Source organism: Zosterops lateralis (assembly GCF_965231275.1).
Source record: "Zosterops lateralis genome assembly, chromosome: 8".
Classification (NCBI taxonomy): domain Eukaryota; kingdom Metazoa; phylum Chordata; class Aves; order Passeriformes; family Zosteropidae; genus Zosterops; species Zosterops lateralis.
Genome location: NC_139768.1, coordinates 9,686,687 through 9,710,911, shown reverse-complemented (window position 1 = coordinate 9,710,911; position 24,225 = coordinate 9,686,687). Strand labels below are relative to the sequence as shown.

The 24,225-nt window shown below is 42.0% G+C and overlaps 1 protein-coding gene across 3 annotated transcripts in view; it reads right to left on the bottom strand.

The window, feature by feature from the left end:
• The window catches only part of SEC31B (SEC31 homolog B, COPII coat complex component), a 35,113-nt gene that overhangs the window by 8,386 nt on the left and 2,502 nt on the right, over positions 1-24,225 (bottom strand). For 2 of the 3 annotated variants that reach the window (XM_083865980.1, XM_083865982.1), the window contains exons 2-21: positions 22,264-22,352; positions 20,146-20,269; positions 19,155-19,350; positions 18,306-18,401; positions 17,092-17,232; positions 16,460-16,602; positions 16,176-16,275; positions 14,087-14,248; positions 12,072-12,224; positions 11,099-11,329; positions 9,748-9,822; positions 9,108-9,188; positions 8,100-8,208; positions 7,516-7,694; positions 6,740-6,866; positions 5,521-5,666; positions 3,943-4,116; positions 3,149-3,331; positions 2,233-2,446; positions 1,529-1,852 (exon numbers count right to left, since the gene is read on the bottom strand). In XM_083865980.1, coding sequence (XP_083722106.1) covers positions 1,529-1,852; positions 2,233-2,446; positions 3,149-3,331; positions 3,943-4,116; positions 5,521-5,666; positions 6,740-6,866; positions 7,516-7,694; positions 8,100-8,208; positions 9,108-9,188; positions 9,748-9,822; positions 11,099-11,329; positions 12,072-12,224; positions 14,087-14,248; positions 16,176-16,275; positions 16,460-16,602; positions 17,092-17,232; positions 18,306-18,401; positions 19,155-19,350; positions 20,146-20,269; positions 22,264-22,342 — 3,037 coding nt within the window. In that variant the 5' untranslated portion in view covers positions 22,343-22,352. Of the gene's footprint in view, positions 1-1,528; positions 1,853-2,232; positions 2,447-3,148; positions 3,332-3,942; positions 4,117-5,520; positions 5,667-6,739; positions 6,867-7,515; positions 7,695-8,099; positions 8,209-9,107; positions 9,189-9,747; positions 9,823-11,098; positions 11,330-12,071; positions 12,225-14,086; positions 14,249-16,175; positions 16,276-16,459; positions 16,603-17,091; positions 17,233-18,305; positions 18,402-19,154; positions 19,351-20,145; positions 20,270-22,263; positions 22,353-22,654; positions 22,741-24,225 lie in introns of those variants that run through there. The other variant, XM_083865981.1, reaches the window with a different exon arrangement.

Genomic DNA, 24,225 nt, shown 5'->3' with positions numbered 1-24,225 from the left:
TGCTGGCCCAGCAACTGCCTGAAAAGACAGAGACTGGAAATGGTCTAATACCTCCAGAACTGGAGGAAAATAGAGAAGGAAGAAGTGGTGTTGGATTATGTCCTTTTTTGACTTAGAGGTGGGGTAACTGAGGTGTTTTAAAACCTTTTATTCCATTTTCAGTCTCATGTGAAGGGTGAGCCTTCTGTCAGGCTTTGAGAATTCTCTACCAATCTATTTCCCACAAAGACCCTATTTTCTGTACCCAGACTCATGAGTAATAGCACAGTACTTTTATTTTGCTTCCAATATCCCCAGCTGTCACTTAGTCCTCAGGACAGGTATGTTCCTTACCCCACCTGTACAGCTCCCCAGGCATGCAAGGAAAACACAAAGAGCAGTGAGCATGCACACACATCAAAACATGCATTTCACTGGAAGCAGCAACACTGCCTGCCCCACAGGTCTGGAGGTTTCTCTGGGTACTACCTGCATTATCCATGTGGGGATCTAGCCAAGGGAAGAAACCTGAAAATCAAGGCAGGGTGGAAAAGGCATGATCACCAACAGCTTTTCATTCAGTGAGTAATTTCACTGGACTACTATGCCAAAAAGCTTTTCAGGAAAGAATTTGTCCAGATGTAGCTTAAAGCCTTTGGTGTGTAGTCCTCATGGACTATCCTTGGTTAAACACAGGTCAGCAAAGGATTTCTGGTGAAGGCAAACATCATAGCCTCACTTCCTTCACTCTCAGCAAATGTGTGGTTTGGAGAAGCATCTGCTCAAAAATCTATGGATTGTCAGCCTTGTTGTTAGGGATCTCCACAACCTGGCTAAGCCTGTCCCTTGAGACAGCAAACAGAGAATTAACACACACCAGATATTCTGGAAAACAGAAGGAATGCCCATCCATGGGGAGCTAGGTCCAACAACACTCTTTCTATTCATCATGCTAGCAAGGACTTCACATGATAGACTGGATTCAAACTGTAGACCCAGAGGGGTCTAAAACACTGCAGTGAGGAATCCAGAAGTGATTCCCAGACAAGCCCTTTATGATAACAGAAGAAAATGGGAGCACTAGAGCACAGCAGACAGAAGAATTTAATCCTGAAGCTAAGTAAGGGGTATCTCATGGGCAGGGAAGCTCTCCCACCATTTCAAATACACTTTTCATCTAAGTTGAATAAGCAAGGACGAGATGAGCAAACTTTCTACCAGGCATTCCACAGAAACCACCACCCTTTCCATCAGAGCAGATGCTTTTGGAGTAGATGACTATTCAGGGTGCACTGAGGACCTGAAGAGACATCATCTTGCAACCACAACCTGGGAGACAGAGCAACTGAGCAGGCTGAATGAAACTGTCACCATTGTTCTGTTTCACCACCACAGCAAGACTCAGCACTCTGTGCCTGTAAGGTTTGCCTCAGCACCACATCCAGCCCTTATGGAGACAAACCAGACCTCAGAAGATCCATGTCCATTACATACTGAAAACCCCACCTGGGCTTGTCCTGGACACACAGGTCACACAGGCAGTACTTACCTGTGGGAGGAGGAGGAATGGCTGCTGGCAGTGGTTTAGTAGATGGAGCTCCAGGACCTCCCTGAGGATAACCCATGTTCATGGGGCAGTTGAAAGGTGCTGAAGAGAAGTCTAGAGGAGGCTGGTTTGCCACAGGGAGAGGACAAGCTGGGGGAAGCTGAGATGATGGGACTGAGGCTGGAGTGAAGAGGGCAGGCCTGGGTGGTGGAACACCAGGAGATGTCATGGGCATGGACTGTCCTGGCAGAGAGGGTTGGCTGGAGAAGGGAGCAGGACCAACGGGTCTGACTCCCACTGGTCCAAATTGCTGAGACGGTGACACAGCTACAGACAACAAGGAGAGTGTATCAGCATGACTTGTTTCATGTGCCAACTACTCATAACACTATCCTTCTTGGTAGTAAGCCTTCCCTTCTTCAAGCCATGCCCTTTAATATCTGTGTCCTCCTTAGCCCAGGCTACATCAAACTGCCACCAAGCCAGCTGTGGCTTTTCCACCCTTACATATGCTTAGAATCAGCATGCATGCAGCAACAGTTATCACAACTAGATATGTCAGAAGCACTGAGAAGCCTCTTAGACAGTTGGCTTGTTCTTTGTCAGTACAATAGGCCTGTGAGAAAAACAACTAGAGCAGCCACCCACGTTGAAGGCTTTAGTCTCAGAAAACTTAGAAATGGACACAACTATCAGACAATGCTTACCTGGCCCTGAGACAGTTGCTGGATTCAAGCCCAAGTTGTATTGTGGATATGGCTGCCCTCTGGAATAGACACTTGTTTGTGGACCTGTGCTGGCCTGGGAAGGGGCAACATGGTGAGGTGCCACAGACATTGCTGGCACTGGCTGAGGTGTGAAGGGGGAAGGCACTGAAGGCTGAGATGGTGCTGAAGGGGCAAATGATGACTGATAGTTGGGCTGCAATTAAAAAACAAAGAACTTGCAAATGGCCAACAGTGTCATATACATACATGTACTAGCAGATACAATTTCTATCCCTGTCACTTCTCAGGCAACAGAAGCTGCTGCTGCTGTTGGTGGCCTGGATTTACTTCATAAAAGGCCCTTCCTACCAGATAACCTGCTCAACAAGATGAGCAACACATTCTTCAGAGTATTCTCCAGCTCTCAAAAGGATTAGTCCTCAGGGACAAGTTCTCATATAATGACTTCCTGGAAGCCCAACCAGAGGAAATAACAAAGGAAAAATAATGGAATAATAGAAGTTGGAAGCAAAATTTTGCTAACAGTCCTCTTGTGCAAGAACTGAGATGAAGCCATGAAGCCATACTACGCTAATTTTAACTAAGATATCAGGGTAAGGTGAGTATAGGAAAATGACCACAGCCTCTTTCTCCCTAAGATTTGAGATCTCAGTGGATCACTACACTTGTAACATTCTCCTCCAGGGACTGCATATAGGACAGGGCTTTGTGAAAAGATTCCAGACAGCTCATTTTGGATTGTCACAGAGCTTGCATTTGCTGCAGTGAAGGACATCACTGAGGAGCTCTTCAGTGTCTGCAGTTTATGTCATCTCACATTACTTCATATGCCTTCCACAACCCAGTAGCCTTCCTCCCTCTTCCCAAGTCATGAACACCTGAGTTTAGGGCCTACCTTCTCTGGATGTCTGGGACCTGCTTTGTGGGCTGCTCCTTCAAGGGTGGGACCACCTTTGGCTGCTGTGGGTTTAATGACCCCTACATTGACAGGAGTGTAGGGAAAAGGGGGTGGCTGCTGATCACCCACATTCTCCCCTTGAGCATGGAAGAGCCGGTCTCTCAGCTGTTCAATCAGGAGCTGAAACAAACTGTACTTTAGAAGAAGCATTTTGAGAGCCTCACATGGAAAATGCTGGGGAGGCATTTAAAATAGACCCTGACCTAAAGCACTGTGAATCAAACTGCAAAATTAACCATGTCCCCAACAGCCACCAGGAAAAAAAACCTCATCAAAAGGTAAATGACAATCTGGGACATCACCTGCCATACTGCCTGGTAGATGGAGTCTCATTGATCTTCCCCCAGTTTTTGGAGTATTCCCAACCCCTATCCACATTTAGCCACTAGATAGATTTATTTCAAACTGCCAGATGACCTCCCCATTCCCTTCCTCTACCAGCTAGTTTCAAGAAAAGAGGCAGCTTCCCTGGAGAGCTGCTTACCAATGTTGTTCTCCATCAACCATTTTACAGTTATATAGCTCTTTTCCTTGAATCAAAAGCACTACAAAGAAAATGGAAATGAAGACAAAACCCGTATCCTGGAACACCTTCCACCCTACCCCTCTATTCTCAAGTTAGCATAACTAAGGTGAAACCTGATGCATGTCAAAACCCCAGCTCTCTCCCATACAAAATACCATTTCCTCCCTCTACTACTCTTTCCCACAAGAGCTTGCTGCTCACTCACCTCTTTAGAGTTGCTGGGTAGGTAATTCATTGCAGCTGCCAAGCATCCTTGTGATGCCAGGAGATTGGCATACTGGGTGATTCGTTCTGCCAAGACAGGGCCTGGTGCTGGTCCTGCTGTGCCTCGGAGCATCTCAATGGACCTGCTCAGCACCATCACCTTCTCTATAAGATCCTGAATAATCCAGGGGGAAGGAAGAAATAAGACTACTCAGAATCTGACTATCTTTACTGGTCCATCTCAAGCTGAGATAATACCAGATGGCTCTCCCCACTTTCAGCTGACATCAGGGCCAATGTGGACAGAAGTTACTCCCCTCTGCACCAAATACTGTCACTGATGACCATTTCCTCAGGTGCACTTGGAGAAAAACAGGAACCAGGAAGCAAACTCTAACATTGCTACTTTAATAGTAAGGGGAAAAAAATAGAAAATCAGAAGCCACAAGATCGTTCCAATCAACTGTGATCATTTTACTAGGAAGCTACTATTGTTACAAGTGGTCAACTTGGAAGACGAAGGCTTAAAACCATACCAAGAGAAATTCACTAGAAGAAGCTACTACTGCTGCCAAAAGGACCAGAAGGTTTTTAGTTACTCAAAACTCCTTCAACTCCTAGAAATGAAAGTAGTGTTTACAGCTGTAGAATGATACATGCTAATATCTGCCAGCTGGGAGGAGGTCAGTTTCAAAAACAACCAGGAGTGCTGAAGATGCCTTTTTGTTGCTTTTACTCAGTAGTGGGATTACAAAACTAAGGAACTCTGTAGCAGAGGGCCTTATCTGCAGATATCCAAGTGGAAGACTTGTCTAGCTCATTCTAGCAAGTGACGGACACAACAGGCCCTAGTGACTTAGCCAGGATTGGTTTAAGTGTAACAGATTACTGAGATTAACTCAGTTGGTCAGAGCATGGTGCTGGTAATACCAAGGTTGTGGGTTCAATCCCCATATGGGCCATTCACTTAAGAGTTGGACTCGGTCCTTGTAAATCCCTTTCAACTCAGATTATTCTGTGATTCTGTGAAATAATCAAGAGGAAAGAAGAGAGGTAGGTAACAACATTGACTCAGAAGTCCTGATTTATCTGCAAGATGTGACTTCCCGTATGTGATCATTCTACTTGCAGTGGGAATATCATGATCCAGACTTCATTTTATTTTGCTAAGGCTATTCTGAAAGTACAGCCAGATAACAGCAGCATTAAGTTATTTATGACAAGCACAGCAGCAAATGTGTCCCAGGCTACTATAAGTAAAAAAAAGGTATAGCTCCAACTTCCCTGACTAAAAGGGAGGTCAGAGATGACATCAGTATGTAGGAGAGGCAGGTAGGATGTAACTCCTGTCCATGGCTGGATTTACATGCAACGTAAATGCACAAACCCTGAATGATTAAGAGTACAAGCCTCATTTTGAAGCAGGCCCATAATCCAGGCTAGAAAGAGATACCTATGTGAGTACAAACAGGTCTCCACTGTCTGCTGGAAGCCAGATACCCTGACAGGAAAAAGTGAACAGTTCAGGGCTACCAGACTGGCCTAAAGAGGAGTCAAACCAACATCATAGTGTCTGTACCTGTAGGGCAAGTGGTGATGAAGTCTCATGGTTTTTTACCCAGCATTCCACCAGCCTCTCCACATTGCCAGATGAGATATAGCAGAGGCAGGCATCATTGGACAGGGCTGCATCTCCCTCTGACTCCAGGCGGGCACCCAGCATGTCTAGAGAAGAAAAGATGCAGCCAACATTTAACACACTCCCCTTTAGAAGAGCTCATAAACCCCAATGCTTTGAATCTGCACCTAATTAGAATCATAGAATCATTTAGATCAGGAAAGAACATTAAGATCGAGTCTAACTATAAACTTAGCACTGCCGAGTCTTACTGAACCAAGATTGTATGTGCCACACATATTTGGTTTTTAGATAACTCCAGGGATGGTGACTCCACCACTTCCCTGGACAGCCTTTTCCAATGCTTGACAGCCCATTGAGTGTAGCTGGTTTTCCTAATGCCCAATTTAAACTTCTTCTGGTGCAACTTGAGGGTATTTCTTCTCCTATCACTTGCTATTTTGGAGAAGTACAACCTCTTTTTGGGTAGTTGTAGAGAGCAGTAAGGTCACTCCAAACCTTCTTTTCTCCATGTTAAACAACCCCAGCTCCCTCAGCTGCTCCTCATAACACTTGGGATCTAGACCCTTCACCAGCTCCATTGCATAACTGTTGGATAACAGTGAAATGGGAAGGAAACCCAAACCAACCTGGTTGAAAAAAGAAAAACTTTTTCTATATCTGCCAATTTTTATACGTCTGCCCAAACACATAAAAGAAAGAAATTACAGATGAGTTCAGTGAAAAAAAATCTAACACTTAAAAAAATTTCCAAGAGAGGTGTGGGAATCTCCAGGCAATAGTAGGGCTCTGAAACCTGTTTTAGATGGAATGAAGCCCACTGGACTTTTACTGTAAACAAAGTACTTTTCTCTACAGAATAAAAATCACCTTCATGTCTCAGCCTAGGGATAGCATCTAACCTGTTCTCTTTCCATGCTACTTCCAGAGGTTACAATAAATATCCACTTATACAACTTTACACCATGATTCTCAGCTACAGAGAATCCGTATGCACCTATCATTCTCCTAACTCAACAATCTACATTTATTTAAGTTCCAGGCAGGTGTAATGAGTAAGAAGTGCTTTCTTTTCTTAACTCTATCCACTTCTTTCTGTAATCAGTCCAGAAGTACCCCCTGCAAGGGAAGTTGTATCAGAACATAGTACACTGCATACCACAGAGCTGGGTGTAGTCTTCGTGCTTTGAGTATGTTAACAAGATGGCCAGTGCCTCCTTCCAGCTCTGTAGATCACATGTGCAAACAATATCTTGCCAGTTCTGCTGCACAATGGAGGAAAGCAGCTGTAAGGGAAGCAGAAGGCCTGTCAGTCACTGAAGACAAAGATAAGCTGACAGTCTAAGCAATAGTTCACTTTCAAACATGCTTTCCACCATGCAGCGATGACTTCACTGTATATTACAGTCCAACAATCTCAGCATCCCTATGTTAACAGTACTTGGAACTTAAGGAAAGTAAAAAGGCCCAACAAAGCACTTAAAAGGATATGGAAACAGACACACTAAACAAGTCTAAAGATCTAATACATATTTTGTTTCAGAGCAGCTGTTATCAATGACTGAGAGCACAGTGTTAAGATATCCCAATCCCTGTTACACTTCCCCATTTGTAAATTAATAAGCTAGGAACTTCCTAGTTGAGCTGTAAAGGGGCAGCATGCACCACAGGTTACAAGCATGAGAAGCCAAGACAGAAACCATTAGAAAAAAAGAAGGAATAGAGAACATAGACATACTATGTGGACAACATTAAACTGTCATAAAACTACCAAGGTATTAGCATAAATGTCACATCAATAGGAGATGCACAGATTCTGCTGACATTCCACTTCTTTCATTGGAGAAAAAGCATTTCTACATAAAGTCAGAGAAACATTTGGCAAGAGAGTGCACACCTTCCCCTGCTCAGAGTGTAAACAAAACCATCCCTTACCACAGAGAGATTTGTTTTCTGCTTGGCAAAGTAGCGCTTCTGGGTTTCCTTTAGGAGGTTGTCCCCACCAGCTATGGCTAAGATGATGGCATCAGCAAAGCGCTCTGCTCGCATGCACAGCTCCACTGCACCCTCAAAATTCCCCAACAAAAGGGCTTGGCTGATGAGTCCATCTGTATCTACAGAGGTGAGAAGCAGAATCAAACCAAAGGGTCATCACTCAGATTCATTGATGATGCTTGTTTTAAAGAGCAGGCAGTAAAAAGCAGTAAGAGCTAAAAGCCCAGCTAAAAGAAAATTTGGAAATTCAAAAAAACGCCACTAACTTGACTCTAAAAGTCTTCCATCATCTAGAAGACTCTTCTATATTTTTAATGGGAATGGGAAATTTATTTTTAATCTCTTATCTGGGAAAAGTGTTTCTATGCTCAATGAGAGATGCTGCATGACAGTTGAAGGGGTGATAAGTTTTAAAAGTATTGGTCTGTTGGAATGAACTAGATTTTTCCTGGTCTCTCAATCTTCTGGTTTTCCCTCCTGTCCCCTTTTCCTAAGAGGGCAGAAACACTCTTTATGTAACATACCTTCTGTGACAGGAATCTCCAACGTGCTCATATTTTGTGGGATGAGGTTATCAAAAAAGGCTGAAGAGGAAGAAACAGCAGCTACATCATCGCTGGAATTCATCAAAAGCTGTGCAAAAAGTGCAAGAGCTTATTTAATTCACTGCACACACATATCCTACCCAAAACAGTTTAGTGGATTACAGGGTGGTATGGAACTGTTCTCCATTTGGTTGTGCATGCTCATATAAATCTAATTTCAATTTGGAAATTCATGTCACCGAGCAATCAATCTGCACAGTTTCATGAGGGAAGCAACAAGAGCAGTGCTGCAACTGACAAAGCTTAGGAGATTGATGGTGCAAGACATTCAATGCCAACAGCACTGCTGGGCAGCATTTGTCAACTCAATTGTCAGCCCTGAAGCAAGCTGAACTATTTTGGATGGAACAGAGACAAGACAAACTAGTAAAATCTGTAAATAACAGGTTGGATCACAGCCATGTGTGGTGCTTTACTGAAATGCAGGACACAATTGCTACTCCTAGAATATCTCAGCCAGTGTTTGAGGCTTGTGAAGATTACTAATCAGAGGATATAAGTTTTAGATACCTCAGAGGAGAAATATTTACAGTGAAGGCATCTGAAGATGGACATCCCAAAATTATGTGAAAATACATTTCAGAGGATAGAGGCAAAAAAGAAAGAAACACCACAGCAGAAGCTTCACATCGGAAATCCAGAACAGTAACCTCAAGCTGGGGTGAGGCTAATTCTGCCACTGAAGAAATCAACACAGGTGAAGCAAACCTTCTTGCAGAAATAACAGCCAGGAGTTCTTCACTGTTCACTGATTAGTTTTAAAGCCAGAAGGGAAAGTTGTTATCATTTAGTCTGACCCTGTGAGGGTCTGTGAACTGCCCTCTGCAATGCCAGCATAGAGCCCAACAAGTTGTGGTTGGAATTAGACCTTCCAGTTCATTCTGTCCTCCTCTACTCTCCCAAGCTGGCAAGATATACAGGACATACCTGATCTGGTGCAGCATTTCTATCACCTGCCTCAGGAAGGGTCTGTTTATCTGGGATCCCATTACTCAAACACGAGGCAATCTAGAAAAGTAACAGACACACACAGAGTAAAGCAAAGTGAGCATCTGGACAGCAAAACTACCGAGAGACTGGCAAGTCCCAGACACAATTCCCCCAACTCTTTCACCAGTTTGAAAACTTCTACCTCACCCTATTCCTGACTGGCTGCCTATCAGTGACTATTTATCCTTTTCAGAGCATTATCCATCAGTATTATGCCCAGCTGTCTCCACCTGTCACCTTCTTCCTGGGTGAAGAATCCCCTGAGATCCAAAGAGCTGAATGCTAAAAAAAGCTCTCACAACTGCACGGCTGTTAAACACTTCCCAGTGCACCAAAAACTGAAAGCAAGATAATTGGGCTCAAGACCCTTTTGGCTTGATTCAGTACAGCTACAGTAACACCCTTACAAATGCTTGCATTTGCTTTTAAGTGGGGTATACTTCATATGACTCCCAGCTGAAATTTCAGTTTGGTATTTTGTGTGCTATGAGATCCCTTAGTTCCAGTAGGACCCTACAACTCTCCTGCATCAGCTTTAGTCCTGTAAAAATTTCTGTCTATTGGAAATACTCCTTACCTTTTTTTGCAGGTCCTCTTTACTGTAGCCCAGCAGCTTGAGAAGTTTAGTCCTGGACTCCTGCTCCAAATTCACCTGAGACCCAATGGATATTAAAAAGACAAAAAAATAAGTAAAATCATAGACATCTACACACTGACAACAGTTAGCTGCTTCTGGCACAGCAGAGTTTAGAGTTCAATTTATAGATAAAGAATGCAACTATGAAATGTCAACCTAATAACTGCTGTGTAAAGATGTATGGAATTTAAGTTTTAGTCATGATAAAAGGGCAATACTCAAGTTTGCCACAGTTACACTTGAGGTACAACTGTGTATCAAGATCATGACTGTATGCAAACCTAGTGTACTTGGTCATTAATACCCTGGGTAGTCTAGGAATTGCCAAGCTAATCTCTTCATAGAGAAAACTGACTGATTTGAGTCTGGATGAAACTGAGACAAGGTGGCTGCCTGAATTGCTAGCTGTCTTCACAAGAACTAGTTAACTGTTACAGAAGCTCCCTGGATGAGGATTTCAGACACTCCCAAAAATTCCCACAGGCTGCACACAGCCTAATTGATAGGCACTATTTATATGCTCTAATGCATGATTAACATTCTGCGAGGAGAATCTGTCTGTCTCAGTTAAGTCCCCATGCTGCTGCTTCTACACAAATGATCAAAGTGAACATGGATAAGATACTTGTAAACAGTCCATTTCAGAAACTGTTCCTGCAGAAGCAGGAATGGTGTTACAAGACACTTTTGTACAGAAACCTAGTTTGTAGTTTAAGACAATCAGCTGTAATAGATCCTTTATGTGCTCGAGTGGTCTCTCAGGACCACACACCAGATGGATTATAAAAATTGACTAAAAATGACAGTTTGATGTATCTCATTTAACACAACTGAAGACACTGTTGCAATGGAGACCAGCATCACCACCTAGATTACCAGCTGGCCATCCTATTCAAGATTCCCCATGCAAATATAATACTATGGCAAAGATCCCAATATTTTGTCCTCGACACAGTCTGCTACAAGTGTCTGTAAACCAGTGCCAAGTCTAAGCCCTGCCTCCTCAGAAGGATGACCACTTCTTATTACCAAACTCTCATGTTACCAAAATTGACCATGAAGGCTACTCAGTCCTGCTTCAGGAAGCCCAATAAGTCCACTGAAAAGACCATTCCTAATGAAAACCAAGACAACCTCCAAGACTTCAACTTGCTTTAGAAAAGTAATGAGTTTATTCATTCAAATCCATTTTATATTTTAAAGAACAGGAATATAAAGGGCTAGAGAGGACCATATTCTACCCCAGGACCATAAAAGAACTGACCTCTGTATTTCACCACAGCCATCCTACCTTCAGGAAGTTCCAAAGGTTCTCATCAAATGGCAACTTGGCTGTCTGGATCTTGCCCTGGCAGTAATCAAGGAGGTTCCCTGACTGCAAGGCCATCTGCAGTTCTTTGGATCGGAGTAGGAATTCAGTTTCAGTAGTGACTTGACTGATGAATACCTGATGTGGGTAAGTCTGCTGCATTTGCTGTCCAGGAGCTTTGGTAAGACCAAAGGTAATCAGTTTTCCTCCAAACTGAGAATGACAGAGGGAGACATAGTAAGTATTTTTATAAACAAAGGGAAAAGCTACTCTGTTCTTCATTTAGCAAGGCAGACCCAAGCTCCAGCAGTGATCGCATGGAACCCAAGAGTTTAGTGTGTATGAATGGTATCAACATTGAGGGAGTTCACATTACAAGCCCTTCAGCAGAACTGAACACTGATAAACTTGACACTTGTGCATATCTGATCAGGCCTAGCCAATTGCAAGTGCCAGAGAAGAACAGAAAAAAAAGTAACATTGAAATGATCTGTTAATTCTTTTGTTACATGGAAAGGCAGAGTACAGTGACAAAAACTATGAGGTGAAGAGCAGGCACTAGATAGAGAACAAGTCAAGCAATGGGCTAAAAGAACAGTTCAGCCATCCAATTTAGGAGCAAAGATGTGAGGAAAATTAAACGCCTGGATAGGAAGAGAGACAGACAAAGGAGAATGGGAATGCAAGCCAGCCTACAGGGACAGCTTTTACAAAATTTTCTTAGTTTTTGTTAACTCCTTCTTATAATCTCTGCTACAGGACTCCTTCTTGTTTCATACACCTCCATGTAGAGAGTAAACAAACTCCACTTCATGGGACACCGCAATGCACCTTAAGTAGGTATTAAAACAACTAGCAGCAAGAAGATAATAGGCTTCCCCCATGAAACCAAAGGGTTGTGTCACAAGATGACACATCTATTACATTTTCAGCTAAGGATGCTCCATTCACTTACTGCAAATGAAACCCCCACAGGTCTGCGAATCCACTTGGGTGGCTTTTTTAATGGTGGAATCAAGGTGGTCTGAGTTACTTGCTCTGGCACTTGCAGAGGAGGAAGACTCTGTCCTGTGCCAAAGGGATCCAGGTTGTTGAAGGAGGAAGAGATCTAGAATGAGATGGAAATAGGAAGAAAATATAATTCAATTCCTCCCTGTATGGAGTAAGCACAAAAAACAATTGCTTAGGAATTAATTACTTTCCACATTAATGAAGAATGAGGTTAATACAGCACCTCCTTCTGGAATACCACTGAGACCCTGTGCAAGAGAAATGGCATTTCAAAACAGTTCCAGCAATTGTTTCTCAAGAAAGTTTTACCCTAAGAAATTTGCAAGCTGGTTTTCCTTAGCAAGATGCAAATTTCCTAAAAAACACTGCTAGGCCTAGCATCCAGCTCAAACAATGCAGTTGCAAAATTACTTGTTTTATGCAAGATAATGATAACATAAGGTCAAAAGTTGTCCAACTTATTTCTTGTTTTTCTCACAAAGGAATTTCAACTCCCATTTTGTTGCTGGAGTCTTTCAATTGGTTAGTTTCAAGGACTGTCTCAAGCTTTTTTGGCTTAGATGAGACTGATGAAATAAAATTTTCTTGTCTAGACAAGAGAGTCAGTGGTCCCTGAGCCAGATTTCTGACATTTAGGGAGTCAGTGAACATACATACAATGCTGTTCACACACCAACACTTTTCATTTTTAACATTGTTTTCATAGAGTTGTTGTTTGCTAAAGATAATCCTGTTCAAGTTTGACTGGACCATAGGGAATAGCTTTAAAATTCAGCTAACCAGCATACCCAAAAAAAAGCAACATCAGGCTGATCAAGCCAAGGTTGCCAAATCTTAGAATCACAGGCAATGTTCTGTCTTTCTTCAGAGGAAACCAATTCCAAAGAAAGAATATTTCTTGAGGAACAGCTTATATGCAACAGATCAAACACCCTCAGCCTTAAAGAAATAAATGTACGCAACCAGGTCTGCAACAGAGTTTCTGTCCTGAGACTATTGAATTCATAAGAGAGAGACCTCTTGGTCACAAACATCCTGTCACCATAACTGCATTATCTCCTTCTGCTTGTGTTCTTATTTGTTATTCAATTTATTCAGGAATTATTCAACACTACTGTTCCCCAATTTTGAACAGTGGAAGTGTGGTACATGCACATGAAGAATGCAGAGAAAGAAAATTCTCCATGAGTTAAATAAATCCTTAATCTCCCGCAGCTGTTGCTTAATAAAGTATTTTCTGTATCTTGCAAATCCTATGAAACTGAACTCAGTCAGCTGTAAATGACTATATAAATAACATTTAAGCCAGCTCATACGTATTCTCTTAAAACCTGTATTGAAAGGCATTTGTTGGCTGTGACAGAGGGAGGGAATTAAAAGACTAGACACCAGATTAAAACTAAAATTTTAGACAGTAGTGACATTTAATCTGTTCAGAGTTTGCTCATCTATTCATTGGCTAAGTAATGGGTTTCAGTATCAAAAATATTAACATCCTCCAAGTGGTAGTCAAAAGACTTGAGGAAAATTGCTAATAGTGGTTTATAAGCCATTTTATAAAATTACCTTCTAAACTAATGAAGAATAATGTATCCTGTTAATTAGTATCAATGCATTTAATGTTAACCTAATGACAAGAAAAGCTTGTATGCTGCTTTATTTTTAGTCTAATAGTAATAACAATAAAACATATCTTAACACCACAACTGCGCTTGCTCTTGGTTCTCTTTACACACCTTGTCAGAGGCAATGTGGTCTCCCTTTGGGATCTGGTGGGATTATTAAGCCCTCACACAGATAGTTTCTGGTTCCCACACCAGACAGCCATAGGTCCTGGTGTGTGGGGCAGCTTGCACTGTTTAAAAGTGACCCTGTTACACACGTGTGCTTCCACTTCTCTGAGCAGTCACAAGAGAAACTGCCAGTCTGTCAAGGTCTACCACGGTCACAGGACTTTACCTTGTCAGCCTGTGTCTTCTGCTGAGCTTCTAAGTTCCCACCCATAACAGAATAAACGTTGATCCATCCATCAAAAGTGGCAGCAGAGAAGACTGAAGGATTCCTAGGACACCACTGGACATCAAAGCACCACTGGCTCCGAATGGGCAACTCATACACCACCTGTCATAGAAAGAGAGAAGATAGAAGCCCAACACAAATATAGCCTCCTGCTTTCCCCAAACTGCTTGCCCACAGCAAGTGTGTCACTTTATTTACATGTCAGCACTGCATACAAATCTCTTATTTTTGCTTCTTGAAGGGTGCATTTGTAACCAAATCATGGCACTTTGAACAGCTGAAAGTTGCAGAAAGCTCATGTTAAACTGGATTCTCATTGTAGAATAAAATCCAGAAGTGCGAAGTCACTTTTGCTCTGGTTTCTAAGTACTACTGTGTCAGAGTACTCTAGCATTGTCACCTTTGCTGTTAACCAAGGGAGAGACACCAGAAAACAACACAATCAAACCAGAAGTCAAGAGGCAAGAATATGTCATGAGCAAGAATATATAAACAGAATAGTGTGGAGTAACAAATATGATATGGAAAATAAAGAGCCTAAACAAAAGAAAATAGAACAAGAAGAGAGGAATAAAATAGCTGCACGTGAACTATGAAGGACATTGCAGCCAACAAGTTTATGGTTCAGCACTTGTAAAGCCAAAGTTCAATTCATGGCCCAGTCACAGACTTCCTGCCTGATGTTGGGCAACCCACTAACACAGCCTTGACTTTAAACCTCCCATTCGTCAAACAAATATATTTCCTTTATGGTTTACAGGAACAAAGCATAGATAATCATGGCTTTGTTTTCTGTTCCAGGTAGAAGCAGATTAATATAATTTGTTTATATTAAAATCTAGATTGCTAAATAGAAAAACTAACAGACAGATCCCAAAAACCAAACATCCCCCAAACCCAAAGAAACCAATACTTCCCTCAAACTCACGAGACCAGCCATTCTGTATAACTGTATTAATCCTTAATACTGCAAAGCTTCACAACTTTTTCACCTGCACATTTGCTGTTCATTGGTACCAAATCAAAAAGAGCCCCCTAACAGTAGTTTATACATTGAAGCCTAATTTGAATTTGGACTCTGCAAATCTACAGCAGCATGCATAAAGAGAAGTCAGCCATGCTAATTTTTTTCAGTTTTCTACTAAAAGACAGTGAAAATATTTTTGTAAAAATTAGACATCAGGAACATTTCAGAGCCTGACTGACCTCTAACCATGAGAGATCTAGACAAAGTGAGCATCAAATTCCATGAAACTACAAAAGCAGCATTTCATGCATTTTAGGAAAACTGATTCATTTTTTTCCTTGCCTCCAAGGCAAAAAGTGATCAGCTGAGTGATATTGTCCCATGAAATTAATCTAGCCTGGGGCACCTATCTGGACTTTGTTCAGTATTGTTAAAGCACTTTCCCCATGCTATCATCAAGATCAACTGCATTGTACAAAGTTCAGTTTTATCCAGGAACTCAGCATTGAATGAATGGGTGTGCATAAAAAAATTTTAAACACCCCTACTTTAATTCAGGTGATACCTAAATATACCAAGTTATGGTAATTCTGAGATACATGACTAGATAAGCACATACATGTGAAACCATTTTACTACAAAGTTTACATGCATTGTTTAACTACATTGTTCCCTCCTCAGTGACCCTCTCTAACAATTGCTCCTTGGTCTCCTTCAAATTTCCTCCCAAAAGAACATACTACTCCAGGAGAAGGAAAAATAAGAAACATATGGAAACAGAGAACACTAAAGCGTGAGCATAGCAAGAGTAATCATAAATAGCTGAAACTAAATTTTAATTAAAGTTTTCTTCCCTCTCTGATCTCTGGCCAAAGATGTATCAGCAAAAACCTATTTCAGTCTGGATATGGACCACATTCATTCACTCCAGACAGAAAGGGTGCATAAGACATGCTTGAAGGAATGACATTGGCACTCCACAGGGATACAGGGAAGGACACACATGGAGCAAAGCACACAATATAAAGCAGACCATGTGTACTGCTAGCTGTGGTTGTGTACCTCTGCCACACTTGGGTTCCAGCACAAGATTCGGTTGTCTTTGGCACTACTCAACAGCAGTTCTGGATCAGCCTGACACCAGGAAACAGAGAGAACTCCCCTAAAACAGACCAGAAAGAAATCAATCCTATTACCTTGGCTCAGAAATGCTAGTTCTCATCTCTCATCTTCAACTAGATTCATCTGGGAAAGAAAGCAGGCCCAGGAGAAAATCATAGTTACCCAAAGTCCAGTCTCCCAGATGTTTGCCTTGAAAATATGCAACACAACATGCAAGTCCTCACCTCGTGTGCCCTTCCAGCTGGCTGAGAGGAGAGGTAGCGAAGCGTAAGTCCCATATTTGGATCACTGGCAAACGGTCATCCTCAGAGGAAAGGACTAGCTGGGTTGCAACTTCTGGATGCCAGGCCATTCCTGAGCAATGCATCTAGGGACAAAAATAGCACAGGCTGAAAATTCAGCACAGCAAGCTGGCAATAGCACAAATGGGCCAAAGCCATCTCATTCTGTACTGAGCTCGCCTAGAATGCTTGACATAAACCAAGTCTAGTAATGTCTTGCTCCAGGCAGCAAGTATTTCTACCTTCTCTTCACAGCAAAAAAACCCCACTAACCATATAGGAGTCGAAGTCCAAAGTTGACCTAGAAAGAAAACTGGGAGGCAGCTCCTCATAAATGAGTCGTGAGCACAGAAACTGAATGCAAGAGTGCATGAATTTTAAGAACATTAAGGGCTCTTGTTTCCCAATTTCATTCAGGAGAGAATAAAAAGAGGTGCTTTGATGCTACATCTCCAAGAACTAGTTCCAACAGATCCTAGAATAAAACCACTTGTCCCAAGAATCTGTGCCACTGCTTTGTAGTCACATGTGGCATGTTGTAAGCTAGTTAGAAAGGCAGCCTTTTCTCCACTTACTCTGTTGCTGTGGTCACTGACTTTGATGATGGGCTCATTCTTCCTGAGGTCCCAAACCACAGCCTTGCCGCTGGGGTGAGCGGAGGACAGGATGTGCTGCACCTGCCGGTTCCAGGACACCACACTGATGTCTTCATGAGGCTGCCAAGACAGGGAAGACCACACATCCATTATTCTCAAGCTGAAGGAACACCAATCACAGGAGTCTGTCAATAGTTTAACTGAGGGATTAGGGATTTGATGATACATAGATGTCCATCTTCTTTTGCTGACCAACTAACTGGAAATGCCAGCAGCACTCACCAGAAAGACTAGAGAAAATTTTTTACTCAGCATACAGTGAACATTCTATGGGGGAATGTCACCTGAAAATGTATCTTTACATTTGAGGAGCAGGTACTGGGTTCTGCATTGGCCATGTGTTATAAATCACTCCAGAGAGAACTGCAGCTGAGCACACATATATGTTTCTACCCCAACTTCTCAGATGAACTTAAATGGAAAGATGACCTTGTGCAACATTTCAGGAGTGCAGTGAGATGGAAAATGATGAAGTATTCATGGTTAATTACTGTTATTGTATCTACTGCAATGTAGGAGATAGGCAAGGAAACAAACAGGAGACTTACTGGAGGAAAAACCTGGCCTGCTTTTACTGAAGTTCACTATGATTTTTCTACTTTCAGGAGTTGATTGCCTTGAATAATATAATAAGCATCAGAAGATCAGAAACTTCTTCCTCTTCAAACTCAGGAAACATTATCTGGGAGCAATAGCCAAGATGCATTTAATGGCTCACTGGCTCTGCTAGGTATATGACTTTCATGAGATATGAAAAGCCTCAGCTGAAGCCTGAAATAAATTCATTCCTCAGAGAAGGTCCAATAAACCTTCTTAATCCATCACACATGCCCCAGCTGGATCACAAGATAAACTGGTCAGTTACTTGATTCAAATCCACAAAGAGCTTACCCATCCATGCAAAGTGCATCCTTCCAGAGCTTGCCAGTCTACCTCCCCTCCCTTTACAACATTTCTTCCACCTCCAAGAATGAAACCAATCAGTCTCTTCTGATTCAACTCTCTCCTGACAGACTTCAAAGTCATTCCTCTTTCACAGACTGATGAGGCTAGGATGCCTCCACACACATCTTTTTGTCTTGCTACTGAGATACAAAACTGGAGGAATATTGCCCAGAGGAAAACTCGTTTACCTGTGATTTAGTGCCTGGAGTCATAGGCACACTGAAATTATTCAAATCCCAGATGAAAATTTCAGAATCATTGGCTCCGGAAGCCAAGAGATTATTCTGTAGGAAAAAAAAAAAAGAAAACCTCAGCTGAGATTCCTGCTCACAGATTTCTTGAAAATAAATGGAAGCAAAAACCTCAAAATCTTTCAAAGTGAGATGAGAGCTGTATTTCACAGCCACTGGCATGCACAGAGATAGCATCTGGATTATAAACCAAGCACATCTCTGGCCTTCATGCCGTCCACTGGCATAGTACAGACACATTTAAAATTTGTCTGTTTTGTGCAGATGGCTGATGAAATTGTGCCACAGGCCTGGAGGCCACCCTCTCTGGCCAGCTGAGCCTTTACCCCGCATACTGGCACCAAGGACATTTCTTCTGAGAAGATGCAAGTTTCTCGAAACTGAGTGCAGAGAATTTTCCATTTGCCTTTGTGCTACCATGAGAACCATGTTCTGTTCACTCCTCATTTATGTTGCAGTCCTTTCAAATGTGATCAGAGCCCCACTGAATTAAACACCAACTAAACAAATGAAAAATAGAAGTTCTAATTTCGAAAGGGCAATGATTTGACATGTAACAATATTACAAGACATGTTTTTATAGAGATGTGATTTGAACCAGGTCACAGGGGAATTCAGTGGCAAAGCTGTAAACAGAACCCAAATCTGAGTCTCAAACCAGCCTTGTGTCACAACTACTGTGTCTCAAGCTAAAATCTGTCCTTTCACTTTATGAACCTATACACAAGGGAACATATTTTTCTAACATGGAGGTTAACTTTCCTTTGGTACCTTAATGTTACACACCTGAAAAGGGTTGAAGTCGAGGGCTCGAACAGGACCCGAATGCTTCTCTGTCTGCCCAATGACAGGGTCACCCTTTGAAGTCAAGATGTGGTGTACACTGTACATTGTCAGGACTCCATTATCCCCTCCACCAATGATCACTCCAGAGGACTCTGCAGACCCATTTCCAAAGTTCCCCCAGATCAGCTTATGAAACCTAAAAAAGAGGAAAATAAAGCTGGCATAGGCCATGATGTTTGGTAGAAATCAAGACACTCTCTTCTTTATGAAAACTCACATCCATGTTTCAACCTATCAAACATATCTATCAGTCTGCACTTCAAACAATCATCTCCCTTTTAAGAGGACTGTGGCTCTTGCATGCAAAAAAAAAGAAATAAGCTTCCTTCCAACGACTTTTGAAGAGAACATAAAAAGGAAGGGCTTGACTCTATTTTTTGGCTGTTTTGTTGTTTGTTTAAAACATTTAAGACATCACATGGGATTTGGTGGGTGAAATCCTCTAGCCTACACTTCACTGAAAATTAGTTGAGATCTATGTGCCTTCATTTCTAGAGCTGTTATCTGAAAAATATGTATATACCCTTTAAAATCTCCTAGTTAGAAATCCAAGCTGTGTTTTACACTGGGTGCAGATGTCACCCACACTGATGAGCCTAAGAAATTATCTTGTTTTAAAAAGCTGGAATGTAAGTTTCACTCTCTTTATAGTCTCTTCAGTGCAAATTGTTAGCTCCAGCAAATTCACATTATACATAATGTCTCTACTGACTGACTACCACACAAGTAATTTCAGATTTCCCTAATAGTCCAACTACTCTACTTTTATATCCAATGTGATCTGTATCAACAAAAATGTTCCATTTTTGAAGAGAGATTGATTGATTCAAAAGATTTATATGCTGTAAACATTATCTCCTTCTCTCCTTTCTTGCACTAGAAAACCCTTTGCAGTTTCATTGATTGATACATCATTATGAGCCTCTAGTACCTGTTTGAGGCAGGAAGTGTTCCTTTCTGCTTCACGTCCAGGGAGGGATCCCTGAAGTCAACCTCAAATATTTCCAAGGTTGCATTTGTACTGAAGGATGCATCCAGCTGTTGGGCAGATGTTCCTAGCAGAAGTACAAGGGCAACATATGTGGGCATTTTTATTAAAAGCATAAGATACAAAAAAAGGCACTGAAAACCTATTCTTCATAGTCAACACAACCTTGGTGTTGTAACAGTTCAAAAGAGGACATGTCTGAGCACCTCAGAAAAAGGAATCAACAATTATGACAAAGACTTTGGAAGAAATTAAAAGTTCCTCAGGAAATTTTGGTCACCAGGGTTACTGTTACACAGATAACTTTCTTTCTTGGGATAGATGCAACTCATGCACCCTCCTCCAAGCAACTATGGCTTTTGATATTAAGTTCTTCTCTAAATTACAAATGCATAGACATCATGAAATCCAGCTACAATTATGATCCCAAGTACTTCTGCATACTGCTCCTCAATTATGACATGTCTTAATCAGACCTTGTAAACTTACTCCACAGCATAAGTTCTTCAACTGTAACCAACTCAACACACCTCATCAACCCACATACAGCTAGCAGTCACAAACTGGTAGCTTCCTTCTTTCTCCTAATTCTTATGGAATAAAAGCTACAACTTGATTTAACATTGCCTAATGGGGCACTGCCAGGCAAACTGTCCCCCAGTTACCAAAGGGATGCTTACAGCATGGAAAGTGCCCAAAGGACTATTAAAAAGAAGTACAAATGATGAAACTACACAGCTTCTGATTTAAAGCAAACTGAAGCCAAGACCTTTGGTTCAACCAAAACTCTGGCCTTGCTCTCTGCAAACTTCCCCAATGCAAATCCTTCCCAGAGGTTGCAGTTCTTCACAAACTGATCCAGTGTGGGTCCCCTCCATGGAGTGGTCTTTCAGAATAGATTGCCTCAACCTCAGTCCCCCACAGGGTCGCAAGTCCTGCCAGCAAACCTGTTCCATCATAGGCTCCTGTCTCCATGGGCCCAGAGGCTCTACCAAGAGCCTGCTCCAGCACCAGCTCTCCACAGAGCCACAGCCTCCTTTGGCATCCACCTGCTCCAGCACGGTGGATTGTAGTTGGGTATCTGTTCCACCACAGCCCTCCATGGGCTGTGGGGTCACAGCCTGCCTCACTAAGGTCTTCACACAGAGCTGCCAGGGAATCTCTGCTCTGGCACCTGGAGGGCCTCCAGCCCATCCTTCTGCATGGACCTTGTGACTGCACCATCATTTCTCTCACATATTCTCATTCCTCTTTTGTGCTTCAGTTACACAGGGCATTTTCCCTCCCTCTTATTAACTACGTTATCCCAGAGGCACTCCCAGTGCCACTGCTGTTCTCAGCCTCACACAGCAGTGGGTCCAGCTGGCATTGGCTCCAGCAGGAGCTTCTACACCTTCTTACAGAATCCATCCCAGCTACCAAAGCCTCACCATGCAAACCCAACAAAACCATCAGAGCTGTCAGCTCCACACAGACAAACTTGCCTGCTGCCAACTCAGTGAACAGGCTCACTTTCTGCTTCAGGAAATAAAATTACTATAAGAATAGCGATTAATTAATAAAAATTAACAAAATAAAATTTAAGGTTTTGCAAAAGTACTGAAAATGGAATGTTAACCAAAACAGGCAACTTCAGGGAGAAGAGGTTTATAGTATTTGATTGTCAGAATACACAATTATGACAGAAGACAGACAAGTACAAGTGACCTTAAATAAATGTTACTTGAATTAACTTTTACCCCTCCCACAAGCATAGGAAGTGTGCAATGAAGAATAGCAAGCAATGTTGGAGTCCATACAATCTTAATTAGAAATTAAAAAACTGTGTATTCGACCTTTGAAAAATCACTCACGTTTAAAACATCAGAGTTGGGCACAGAAGTAATTCTCTACCAGTTACTTTAAAAAAACATAAAAGATGTAATGTTTTTGGTATACTCCTTGTAAGTTTTCCAGGCACTGTCAAGGTGAAAAACTGTTGAAAGCTAAAACCCGTACAACTCTACAAAAATGTTTTCTGTGATTCATACTCAAATATTCACAAATTGTGAAGAACTTTACCTGTTGCTAGATAAATAGGGTGGTTGTTTGCCGGACTCCACGCCTGCACAGCCGTTCGCTCAATTTCTTTTAGCTTCATTTTCTAGACTCTGAAAGAAATTTCACACAGAGTTTAGAACAGAGAGATACAGTTCATGTGAAAATATTCATATCAGAAACAAGATGAGAACACATTGCTCTCAAAAGAGTGAAGTTAATTGCTACTTCCTGCGGCAGCGAATACAGTTTTACTGGAATGAATCAGGATATTTAAGAATTGATTAAACCCCCCCCCACCACCACAGTCCTACTGCCTGACCCCAGATTTTCTTTCATATATAGCTCTTTTTAATATGTCCTAATTACAGGAGAGTTTCAGAAAAAAAAAAAAAGGTACCTAAATTAAACATACTCAAATCTTCATTGCAGGCTGGTTTAAAGCAGCTGCAGAAATTAATTTAAACAAATGTGGTTTTTTATCTAGCACTAGTTGCTCTCTCCAAACAAGCTAATGCCAGTATATACATAAGCAAAAAGGGAGCAGAAGGAATCTCAGGGCAGGCTAAATTCCAAGGAGAAAAGTGACGTGGCAACAGAAAACAAAGTGCAGTGCTATTGTGTGCCAATTCAGTTAATGCACTTTGTTCTTGCTCCTCCAAAAAGCGAAAGGAAAAAAAATTCATTTGACTTTCTCTTTGAACCAGCAAATGGTAGAAGGTGAGAAGAAGTAATCCACAAGTAACTACTGGGTTTCAATTTCAGCACTGACAGCACCTCTTTTTATTTACTCAGGACAGATTCAGTGTCACCTGTAAAATGGGAACAAAATTTCCCCATGTCTCCAGAAAGAGATTAGTTGCGCAACAACGTAGCAGGCTAATTGAAAATCAAACATCAACAGCAGGCAGCTGGGAGGCTGCAAAACTGAATGTAAAGACAACTGAACACAATACAAATAATTATTGTTCTGAGTAGGATCCCATTCTTATTAAGGAGAAAGCACCCAGCATTCCACTCCTGACCACAAACAGGCCTTCTAAGCATCACAAACGATGTGTGGACATTCACAGGCTAGTGGGGTCACTCTCATGAGCAGTGCCTCAACTTTTTGAGCTTGGCTGCACTGCAGTCTTTTAACTCTAACTAAACAGAACTGTATGCTCAGATGATATCAATCTGAATAAAGTAAAATTGTCAGCACACAGCACAGCAAAACCCTCTGCATCTTTGCAGCGATTAATCTATCCTGTTTACTTGACACCACAACCTGCATCACACGGCCCTCTGTCCAGATGCAGGGCTTGTGAGAAACTGGCCTCCTGCAGTGGACAGAAGGAGGAAGTTGGGCCAGCATTACTTTTTGGGCTTGGACCTCCCAGCTAATAATTCTACACCTTTTTTTTAGGGTTTCTTCCGCCTCACAAGTCAGAAGTTAAGGACATCCTCTCTCTCTCCCATGCACTACTAGGATATGCTGATTGACTAGAATCTATTTAATGTTTTTTAGCACTAGTCTGCAGCAATATCTCCCAAAGCTCAAACTGCCAACTGCTATTCTCACATTAAGCTTATCCCAACTTAGTTAAAACCCAACAGAACGTGAAGGGAACTCTTGTACAATTAAAAAAAGTGCAACTACTTCTTCACGCCCCCTACGAATAGAGGTGGAAAGGTCACCTCCTCATTACCATAACAAATCTCTAAAGCTTACTTTCCAATCTTCAATATACACTTTGTGGGGTACTCATTAGGGGTCCACTGCAGTTTTTCTGCAGTGCACCTCTCAAGATGTTCCAGCACCTATTCATGCCTCCCATATTACTGCAGAAACCCTGTCCAGGTCTCCTCCCTTCATTGGCAGAGGGGAGTGAAAATTTCCCCAGAATGAAAACTTCCCCAGAAGTTAGGTGAATCTTCTAGCAACAGTCTTTATTGCACAAGGCTCTGGCTGATTCCACCACTGCAGGGGGCAGGACAGCTGGT